General features: G+C 44.4%; 1 protein-coding gene across 1 annotated transcript in view; it reads right to left on the reverse strand.

The window, feature by feature from the left end:
- VWA3B (von Willebrand factor A domain containing 3B) overlaps positions 1 to 9,522 on the reverse strand; it is an 83,878-nt gene extending 74,356 nt beyond the window's left edge. Inside the window, 5 exon segments of the mRNA XM_066340509.1 lie at positions 824 to 1,074; positions 3,405 to 3,499; positions 5,086 to 5,307; positions 6,981 to 7,066; positions 9,437 to 9,522. Of these exon segments, the coding sequence (XP_066196606.1) occupies positions 824 to 1,074; positions 3,405 to 3,499; positions 5,086 to 5,307; positions 6,981 to 7,020 (608 nt within the window). The 5' untranslated portion in view covers positions 7,021 to 7,066; positions 9,437 to 9,522.
- Between the last annotated feature and the right edge of the window lie 2,207 nt (positions 9,523 to 11,729).

The raw sequence follows: 11,729 nt of genomic DNA on the forward strand, positions 1-11,729 counted from the left end.
TGCTACTGATTTCTGTGACCATGGAAATCTATAGAAATACGAATGGCTATGCCTCTGCCTATGGCACTTAAGGGAGTGCACATTTAGCTGCAAAGCAGAAACTTGTAATGCCTTAAGACACAAGAATGCAATAGGTGGTCAGATAGAATCTCACTGCTTCACTAATATTGCATCATCTGAAGGGCGCTACTGCTGTTAAAAATCCTCCTGCTTTTGTAGAGGACAAAAGTGTCAGTATTTGGGTTCTGTTACCCTTTATCTGTTCTCCGGGGTAACAGTGGCCTTCTGTTAAACGGAAGTGGCAAGTTCAGCATGACTATGGGTGAAAATTGGTGGGAAATCTACAGCTATTAGCACAACATGAATCATGACAATTTCCAGAACAAAAGGCACCGTATCCAAACACATGCCACTCCTTTTTACTCTCCAGCAATGGGCTGACATGGACTTCTTGGTCTAGCCTGAAGAGTCCTGATTGTGGCCTTTCAATACTCGAAGAAACTTACAAGAAAAATGGGTAGAATCTTTTTAGTAGGGCCTTTAGTAATACAACAAGGGGTGATGGTTTTAAACTGAAAAAACCTATATTCAAACTAGATAAAAGGAGGAATTGTTTTACAATGCAGAAACACATGAGCAGGATTGCCCAGAGAGGTGGGAAGATGTCTCATCCTTGGAAACATTCAAGGTCAGGCTGGATGTGGCTTTGAGCAACTCGGTGTAGTGGAAGGTGTTCCTGCCCATTTGCAGGGTATTGGACCAGATCACCTTTAAAAGCACCTTCCAACCCAACCATTCTATGATTCTGATTCTTTCTGCTTACCGAATAAGGTTGAATCTGGAAATCCGTATCACCTGTTCCACAAGTACCATAGAAAGTGCATCCCGACATAGATCAAATTCAGTTGGAGCTGCAGTGCCAAAATCCAACACAATGACAATGCACTGTTCTTGAATCACTCCAAATATCTGCCGGCTCTCACTGGTTAACCATTCCATTCGCTGCTGATATAGCTCAATAGCTCCAATTAGGCAATCCACAAAATGAAGAATCAGTTCTTTTTTGGCTGTCAGCTTTATTCAAATAAGGGAGAGAAGGAAATTGAACATCAAAACAAATAATATAAATGCAGCCCCAAGCTTAGCACAGCTGCATAGCTAGTTTGTAAGTGTCAGATGTGCCAGCTAAGGTAGCAGTGAAAACAACCCGTTTTCCCGCCACTGTTTCAGAGCAAATACTTGACAAATGCATCTAAGCTATAAAGAAAAGGCACTGCATTTTGTCCTAATTGCTTTTCATAATCTTTTTATGTGGGCATGGGACAGTGCCAGTGGGTTGTCTGACTTGTCTGTCTCAAAACTGGAGCAATTAGAATGAGCTGAACACAGGCTAAGATGTAGAAAGGGCTGCAGAGCAGATGGGTGAACAAACAAGGACACAGAAACTTTATACCTACTCAGACTAGAACTGTGACTGGCTTTAAAAAAAAAATTTTACAGCAATACAAGGCAGCATACGGTTTGGTTCTAGGGCACTTCAATCTCCACCTTGTCTTTAGCATTTGAAAGGAAAACGTAAAATGTTTCTTGTTTGTACTACTATTTCACTAACAATGCCCAGCACTACAGATTAACTATCTGTGGGTAGGTGCTTAGGCAAATTTAGTTCAGATAACTGCAATCAACAACTAAAACTTCCCGTTTCTTTTCAGTAAAGTAAAATCTAGATCCAGTATTAAAATTAAAACCAGCACATGCTCCTTATGAATAAGTATACACATTCACCATCACCTGTGGGTCTAAAAATGCACCACAGATCCCCCCAGTATCTCTGGCCCATGTGAGTTGATATACTGGTTGCCTTCTACTTTTAACTTCCTTTCCAAGACTAAGTGCAAAACCTTGGAAAAACAAAAAAGTTTTTAAACAAGAACATTTCTCAGGGAGAAGATATTTTGTGTGTCAGTCTGCACACTTCTCCCTCTCATTTGTATTTTTCTGTGTTCTTTAATATGAGCTCAGGCCCTGTAATGTGCCTCCCACATGCAGAGTCTCAGGCAGTCTGCCAAAGGAATGTCAGCCTGGGAAGGAGCACTTAGAAATCCAGTTTCCTCCTATGACAGTCAGATTCATACTAAGGAGTTTATTGCACTACACCAAACAAACTCAATCTTAAAGCAGTTTTCTTAGAATACTCCCTCACGTGTAGTAAGCAAGTGCAGATTTCCATTTCTCTGAGGGCCAGGAAACTTCTGACTGTCCAGTCTAATTTTATTCATTCAGTTCATAGCCATTTATTTTTGGACTAGCATGCCTTTTAGCAGAGAAAACTAGAGCTTCTCCCTATCCCTGTAATTTGCCTTTCTGGAGCATTCAAGGGCAATATTACTACTCTTCTTCTGTCTTCTTTCAGGCTTACATTTCAGCATCAACCAAGCCCTCTTATGATATGACCACTCCACTGCAGTTCATCCTACCAACTCTTCTCAGTACCTGCTCTGTTTGAATGGCTTCTTCTAAGCCTGTAGTAACTGTATACAATATTGTACTCAATATCCTAAAGGAGATCTGACCAGATTTTATATAGTAGCAAAAATGCCTTTCCCACTGCTCACAACATGTCCTAAGATTAAAAGACATTATGTAGATATTTCATTTTGAATTAATGGGAATAAAATGAGAGGGAAAGGCTCCCTGAAATGGTTCTTTACCCATTTTTAAGCTTTGTGCCATCAGAAGTGACTCTAGTCATCAGAAAAAATGACAAGCCATTTGCTTTTGTAAAATCCTTTATAAATTAACTCTCTCCCTTCCACACTCACATGCACATCTCTTCAATCAGAATCCACCCTCTTAACAATGGGGCTGCCAGCAGCTGTTGCTAAGACATTCCTTAGAACATGAGCCTGGGCAGAGATCCAGCTAGCTGTCTCTATAGAATAGGCTGAGCCTTTTGTGACCTGCTGGCACTAAGCAAAGCACTGCTTTGCATTGGCAACGACAGCGCATTATGTCTTCTTATTTCAGCGTCCCCATTTGTTTTATTGATTACAATTTTATTTTTTTAAACTGGTTCTGAGCACCTTCTCTTTAAGGGTTCCCTCTTTCAAGACAGGGTAGATGTTGCTTAGAAACTGTAATCTCGCCTGGAAAAGATTTACTGCAATGCTGCACCAAAGCAAGAGACTAAGACTTAGAAAGGAAAAAATATCTAGCTTTTCTACCACTGATTGTTATCACTAACAGTTTGACAAAACAGAAGAAAAAATAATCAAAATATAAAGCTCTCACAAAGAATATAAGTATTTTATGCCATAGGAAGGCATTTTAGTCTCATCATTCTGCTGCAGTGATAACAACAACTTCTAAGCACAGAGGGAAGTTACCACACCAGCCACACTTACATTATACACGCTGCCATCTTGTGCTCTCTTGTATTGAGGAAACAGACCATCTGCATACCGAGAAGCCACAGGTTTCCCCAAGGTGGTCACATAATCTACAGTAAAATTTACAAAAGATCAAGTTGCTATTCTTTGACGCTACTTCGAACTAGTATTTTTCAGACTGATGTATATATCCTCCATGTGTGAGGCACATGCATCAGTATTGAGCTCTTGACATTAAGATACTTGAGAGAAATTCTAATTCCGCTTTTGTTTTATTTTCTGGTTGTATCTATGATGGGGCCCTGAGGCCCTCAACCTCGGGCTGCATCTCTTGTTGTCCTTGGTTGCATTCCCTGGATGGACCCTAGACATGGTTAATTACCTTGCCCTGCTGCAGGACTGTATCCTATTCAATGAGGGCACTGCCTGGTCTGCAGTCCCTTTTGGCTCCTGCTTAATTTTCCTCCAATAAGGAAGCAGCCCTGCTTTTGCTGCTTCCTCCCAGTTTAGTCAGAAGTGAGGAAAACACTCACATACCTACATCTAATTACTTATAGGCCAAAAAGCTACATGGGACTTTAATTATTGTGAGGTTTGGGCAAACTCACAACAGGACTTGCAAATATTTGTCTGTCAAACCAAATACAAAATCTAGTACAGATAATGCTGTTCTCTTACACAACTCAATGGGTGCAGAAGTGAGTGCATCTAAGGAAAAGGCTGCATGCTGCACTTTTAGTAGCTAGAAATCATCTCCAGGATCTCCACTGATAGGAAAACATTAGGGGTGGGAATAGCGAACGTCATGAAGCTTCTATCTGTACACCATGCTGCCCTGCCAAGCTAGTACATTCTGCTCCTAACGCTGTAACAACTTTAACCCTGCTTAACAGCTTCTTATTCATCTGCAGCATACAAGATATCAAGAATTGCACTGGTGATCTTTGAATGCCCTATGGACACAAACCAGCCAAAACCTTAAATTATGCAACCTAGAACTACTGCAATACATTACAATTCCTACTTCTCTGGCAGCAAGCTGTTCAAAGAAAAGAATATATTACCATGCTCTGCAAAGCACCATTATGGCAGTGGTTAATAATTATTAGCAAACTCTTCCCCTCCAGCTGTCAGATAACTGCAAAGGAACATTTTTCTATAGTCTGAGTTTGCATGAAAAGCAGACTGAATTCTAATCAAATTTAACTTTTTCCTTAAAGCTGGATACCCAGAAATAATATACTATTCCCAAGCACGTTTACTAGCCCTGGTGATCAATAGTAGGTCACAGATTATGGCATGGCATACATTATGTTTGAGATCTGAAAAGAGACAGAGATCTTATCATGTGTTATTTGCAAGAAAAATATTAACAGTCTCAGCAGCACCAGCTATTTCCCAGCTATAGCTGTATTGGTGAGGATGTGAACTGCAGCCTAGGGTAAAGAAACAGTACAGTTGAGTAGGGAAAGCTGTTCTCAGACCCCAAGTCCTTCTCATATCCAGAGGAGAAGGAGTTTCTCAGTTCTCTGAACTGGCAATATCAACAACTGTGGATACAGCTTCCATTTCTGCCATTATCATAAGTGACAAAGTGAAAAACTCCACTGTGTACATTGGGGTGCAGAATGAGTGTGACTCTCTAGACTATTCAAAGTTGGGGGATTTATTATCCTATTATTGATTTGTCTTATACCTTTCCTGTGCTGGAATCCAACCTGGGACAAAATCTGGGACAGGGACAATTTGTTTCTTTCGAGACCATAACGCTGAAGCCATTTAGAAGATGAAACAAGGGACTGCACATCTGTTCTCCACTGACTGACCGCCAGTCTCCTTTCCTCCTCTTTTGAATTCTTTTTGTGGACCTTGTGGGAATCTTCAGGATCTTGTCTGTACTTTGAATCAAAAGCATCTGCTGTAAAGAGAAATGAGGGAAACACTACACTTATATTTTAACCAAACAATTTCAAAATCAAGCGAGAGTAATTTCTCCTTTCTTTACCTGCATTCCCTCCTTTCTTTACCTGTATTCCACGGTCCTGCATATATGTATAGCTCACCTCTTCTTTTCTTTTTTATATTTTTATACTGAGTAATCTCCTTAATCTGGAAAGCTGCTCTCAGTCCTACACATCCACTTGCTGTTACATCTTTTTATTCATCCGTATACATTCACCTTCAATTTATTAAAGAAAATCTCTTATATGTTGAAATTCAAGCCCTGAAATAATAATTCCAGTTTGCCAGATGGCACTTCTTCCAACTCCTAAGACATCCCTCCTAAGTTTTGGAAATCAGAACACATAATAGGCATTCAAAGACTGTCAGACCATCACTACATATACATTAGAAGCATAATGCAATAAACAAGTATTTCCTAAAAATTGTATGTTGAACTCCTACCATAAGCAATAGCATTGTCCCCAGAAGAATGTGACTTTACTGCAAGGCTGGTGAAATCCCCTCCAGTCACATGACTTGCCTCAAGTTTAAATGATGATTCTGTCAGTTTCTGCTGTGGGCTGTGATGGATCATGTGCATGCACAAGAAATCATGGACATGAAGGTCCAGGTTCCTTTTAAGTTCTAGAGGACATGCAACACACCTGAGCACGGCAGTATGGTTTGCTAGGCTAGCTCGACTTGCATTTGGCAGCAGCAGCTCAGACCCCAGAGTGCTGAGGCAGAAATGGAAGCAATGACAACAATAATGCCTCTGTTTCTTGTCACAGAGGTTCTAGGAGGACTTTGGTATTTCCTGCTCATTCCCAAAATACTCTGCATAAGCTAAGCTGGCTCTAGTTGCTTAAATACTCTTGCTGAATCTAGCTTTACTTTCTGTGAACTTTGGAAATTTCTGTATGTTTTCCCCAGTACTAACATCATCTGGTTTGTCACAGCTCTCCTTTGCCCATATACCATAAATTGCCCATAAATGTACTGCATGAACCAAACTGGCCCAAAATACAAAGAAAGGTACTTCTGCCTCTAATGCCTCCAAAATAACCTTCAGTCTAGTATAGAATATGATCAGAACTCCCTGCTAAATTCCAGTATTATAACAACCAACCTGGTTCCAAAGGTTCATTAGATAGACAGTTCTGCAGTTAACAGCACAAAAAGGAAATGAGACTCTTATCTTCTGAAAGAAATCATCTTTCAGTGTCAGAGGGCTTTTTTCTATACAGTGTAGACTGGCATGAGTTCTTTCACCGTCATCAGTCCTACAAGCAGGCTGCTGGGCTGGCACGCCTGTAGAGGTTGGCATTTTACCAGCCCTCCTCTGCTCTGTGCTGAAGCTGCAGCGACAAATGTTAACTCTAGAGAGAGGCAGGTGAAGGTTTGCAGCTGCTGGAGCTTTGAATACAGTCAGGCATTGTTTATAGTCACTTGAACAGTCATTCCCAGTTTCCTTCTCCAAAAATACATAAAGGCCAGCTCAGCACCCCATACACAGTCCAGGTGAGAGTGGTACAGCCTCAGAATGGCTTGTACATAGCCAGCACACACACCACAGTGCTCCAAAGGAAACTGGAAGTTATCTAGGAAAGCATGGAACCTATGCAAAAATAGTGATGAAATACTCACAGTCACTCCAGGCAAGTCTCTTAGATGGATCAGCAGTCATGATAGATTCCTCAACTGGCAGCTCCTCTTTGCTTTATTCTGAAACCCTGAGGAATCATTGTTTAAAAAATATAAATATTTTCATGCACAGGTCAATATGGACTTCAGACCAACTCCACATGCCCAGCCAATAATAAACTGCAGAAGGATGAGATCAGGATTTTCCACAAGTAAAAAAATACTATAAAGTAAAAATGATAGCTACTCTCCATCGCAAGAAAGGCTGAAGACAGGGATCCACAAGCTCAAAAGAGAGAAATCAGAAAATTGGTAATATTGGTTCTCTTCCCTCACTCTAAATTATCATTATAAAGAGTCAATATACTAGAAAAATTAGTGTGGTGCTTTGACATGCTGTCAGCCCGCTGTATCATATTCTAGTATTGCTTTACAGTATATCTTACCTTTGCTATAATCCAATTTATGACTAAACCTGGGAGTATCTGAGATGCAATTTTGTGAAAAGATTCATAACTTTGCCTACAAGACTACAAGATGAGTCACAAAGAAAAGGAATTATGTGTGTGAATGTGGTATAAGGCCTAAGTGTGAATAAGACACAGCAGATTAACAGAACACAAAACACTAGACAAAGCAAGGTAGCATATAGTGGCTGAGTGTATTGCTTTGAGACATTAGTGCTTTGGTTTATCCTTTAATAAGTAAGATGAATGAATGAGGTACATTTATGAATCACTAGTAGGCCAGCTGTTAGCTGTTGTCATCAAGCCGTTTTTCCCACAGTAAAACAAAAACAGGATAAAATATTTAACCCAAAGACTTAGCTTTCTTCTTCTTTCTCAACCGCAGAATGGAATGGAATTTTTATTCCTCTTATATGGGTTTAATACCAATAAGGAAACATAAAAAACCATTTCGGTCTTTGTCCTGCACATGAAGAAAGAGATGAACAGTGTGAAGGGCACGGAAGACTTTAAAAAAGGCAGGACTCTCTTCTGCACCCTAACACTCCAGGTGTTCTGCAGCACAACCCCTGACTAACCTTGGCATCAGGGCATTAAAGGGAAGCCCTTGCCACACATGAGCTGCGGCAGATAATGCCTATAGTAAAGGCCACAGCAAGCCACAAGGCTCGTGCCATTTTTCTCCCAGAATGCAGTAAAAGTACCACAGTATTCTCATGGTATCGCTAAGACATATTTCAGGCAGCAGCATGCATCAGAGAATGAACCCCAGGTGCTGTCTCACTTTCCAGATGCCCAGAGGTATGGCAACAGATTTTCCCTTGCCTTAGCCTTCAGCACCACCCCCAGCTGCTTGAACAACACCTGGACACGAAATGCTCTGTATGAAAAGGAGCATTTGAAAGCAGATGAAGCAACTTCCAGTGGAAACAGTGAGCTCAAAAACAGTGATAGCTGGAATAGCCTTCAGCCCGAGATCTGAATCCAAACAGGTTATTTTCAAAAGGTGAGCCAGAGTTCATCTGGGCACCTCTACCCTTTCCGCTCTGGCCAGTGCAAACAAACTGCTAAAGCCATAACCCACCACTGGCTCCGAGTGTGTAACGTGTGCGGGTGGCGATGTTTGCTGAGGCCATTCCACTGGGCTGCCCCTGACAGCGGGAATGCCTCGGGAAAGCCCACACACCTTACAGCCCACGAAGCTGCCCCACACCACCTGAGGTGCCAAACCCCAGATAATGGGAGTGCAGAGGGCTGAGGCTGGCGGCTGCCCGCTGAAGAAAGGGAATCATGGAATCACAGAATGGGTCAGGTCAGAAGAGACCACAGCAACTCATCGGGTCCAATCTCCACTCAAGCAGGGCTACGCTAGAGCACATGGCACAGGACTGTGTCCTGGATGTTCCTGGATATCTCCAGGGAGGCAGACTCCACAACCTTTCTGGACAATCTGTTCCAGTGCTCGGTCACCCCCACATAAAGAAGTTCTTCCTCTTATTCACGTGGAACTTCCCGTGCATCAGTTTACGCCCTTTGCCTCCTCTCCTGGTGATTGGCACCACTGAGTAGAGCCTGGCTCCCTCCTCTTGGCGCACACCCCAGCCCGGTCCGCCCCCGTTTAGATATTTATACACTGATGGGGTCTCTTCTCAGACAGGGCACAGGTGTCACAGCAAACCCACAGCGGGGCCTGAGGGAGAGGGGAAGAGCGGGACAAGGGCCAGGGTGAGCCACGGCCATGTCGCTCACCGGCGCTGTGCCCTCGCAGCGGCCGCCTGAGGCAGCCGGCCGCGTCCCTGTAAACACCGCACGGCAACGGGCGGGGAAGGGAAGCCGGGGCCTCCGGGGTGAGGGACCACGGCTCGGCGGCACAGCCCTACGCCAGCGCCGGGCCCGCCTGCCTCTGCCCTGCGGCGGGACCGAGGCCGCCGCCTGCGCCTCTCCTCTCCTCCCCAGCGCGGTGGCGCCCGCCCGGCCGCCCTCCGCCCTCACCTGCCTCCAGCCGCGGCCTCACCGCCGCCTGCCCGGCCGCCCTCGGTGCCGCCGTGAGCCTGGAGACCGACAGCGCCCGGTTGCTACGGCACGGCCCGGCCTCACCCGCGACACAACCCCCGAGCGGCAGGAGGGACGGCGCGACGGCTGAGCTGCCCCAGGGCCGGCGGCACGGGCACGGGCGGCTCGGGGGCCGCTGTCCCCGCCACCGCCACTGGCCCTGCCACCGCCACTGCCCCTGACCCCGCCACTGCCCCTGCCCCTGTCACTGCCCCTGACCCCGCCACTGCCCCTGTCACCGCCACTGCCCCGGACCCCGCCACTGCCACCGCCACTGCCCCTGACCCCGCCACTGGCCCTGACCCCGCCACTGCCACCGCCACTGCTCCTGCCACCGCCGCTGTCCCTATCACCGCCACTGCCACCGCCACTGCCCCTGACCCCGCCACCGCTGCCGCGGGGAGACCGATGCGGAATAAATTCATCCTTAACAGGCGCCGGCACAACGCCGTGCATTCATGCCTTGGGGAGCCAGAAATACACGGGCCAACTTGGAGAGCTACAGAAATCTATATATAGAGGATTCGAGCCTTCTGGTCTCGTTAATGCTTAATTTAGGCTAAGCCGTTGACAATATTTATAACAAGAGCAGCCACGCATATCCTTTATTTAAGTCAGAGAAACAGTATACACTGGCCGAGGAGTTGCTGTGCTCCCACAGTGACAGAATCAGTCAAGCTGGAAGCGACCACAGTGGGTCATCTGGTCCAACCTCTGCTCAAGCAGGGTCAGCACATTGCACAGGATTGTGTCCAGATGGTTCTTGAGTATCTACAGTGAGGGAGACTCCACAACCTTCTTGAGCAATCTGTTCCAGTGCTCAGTCACCCCCACAGTAAAGAAAGTCTTCCTCATTTTCAGGTAGAACTTCCTGTGCAACAGTTTCTACCCCTTGTCTCCTGTCCTGGTGATTGGCACCACTGAGAAGAGCCTGGCTCCCTCCTGACATCCCGCCTTTAGATAACTATATGCACTGATGAGGTCCCCTTTCAGTCATCTCTTTTCAAGACTGAACAGGCCTAGCTCCTTCACCCTTCTCCTGGAGAAGCCAAAATAAAAGCTATTATAGTGTAGTAAAAGATACAAAAATATGTGCATCATAACTTGGCATTAAAAAGCTCCTGTTGATGTAAGATAACCAGAACCCCAGATCTTTAGTTGAAGTATTTGGTCTGTAAATGTTTGTGAGCTCAGTTTCCAGCTAAGAGATAGATAGGGCTGAGATTTTTGCTTTGCCTGTTTTGCTCTGGTTTACTATGCACTCACAGAGTAACAAAAGATCTGTCACTTTATAGGATCAATGGATCAGCCTTATCTACATATTGATGTCCAGATGGAAACACGTACCCACAGGCTATCCTGCAGCACACCAAAGCATTGGCTTCAACTCTCCAGGATTGGAAAAGAGAGACAGGCAAGAGGAGATCCTTATAAGGCACACGGTTGGGATGGGAACAGACTTTCTGGAGCTCCAGTTTCTCATACAGTTGGAGAGTTTAAAGACTAGCCTGGGCATGGCAAATGATTCGGGCTTGCACAACTCTTCCCCTGAGGTATAGAAAAGGCATTTATTTCTCAGGCATGGAACAGTTTCCCATCGTATCATTAAAAATAGTAGGTACTGAATGTTCTCAGGATCCTTTCTTGACACCATGACTGCCATAGCACAAGCTTCTGTAGAGACCAATATCTTCGGGGAAAGGCTTAAAAAATTTCTCTTGAAAGTGTAAGTGCAATGGATATGGATTTATAAGTGAGTGCCCAAAAATCAAACTAGTAAATCTCTTGATTTGTTATGCTTCTTCCAGTGAATTTTTTAAACTAGCATTCAATATTCCTCACTCAGGTAATTTTTTATGTACTATACAGAAAAGCTCCATCCATTGTCATGCATAAACGTCTGTAAATGTAGTAATTACAAGGGTTTTTTTTTAAAGTGATTATATATGCTGAAACTTTCTCTGCACAGAGTGTGCCAGAAATCTTCACCTGAGGCTTGGCTGCACTAAACAAAATATGTTGCAAGAAAACATTCCTTAAAATGCTTTGAACTGCAGGGCTTATAGAACTGCCTGACAAGCCCAGGGGCAAAGGCTGACAAATGCAAAGCTACTTCTGGCTCCCACGGACTTTGTAATCAACTGGCTGTTGTCGCTTAGGTAAAATCCTTAGGAAAATAAAATGATCTCTGCACATCTCATAAACATTATTCATGTGGAAGCCCCACCTTGGT

Source organism: Sylvia atricapilla, chromosome 2 (genome assembly GCF_009819655.1).
Source record: "Sylvia atricapilla isolate bSylAtr1 chromosome 2, bSylAtr1.pri, whole genome shotgun sequence".
NCBI lineage: Eukaryota > Metazoa > Chordata > Aves > Passeriformes > Sylviidae > Sylvia > Sylvia atricapilla.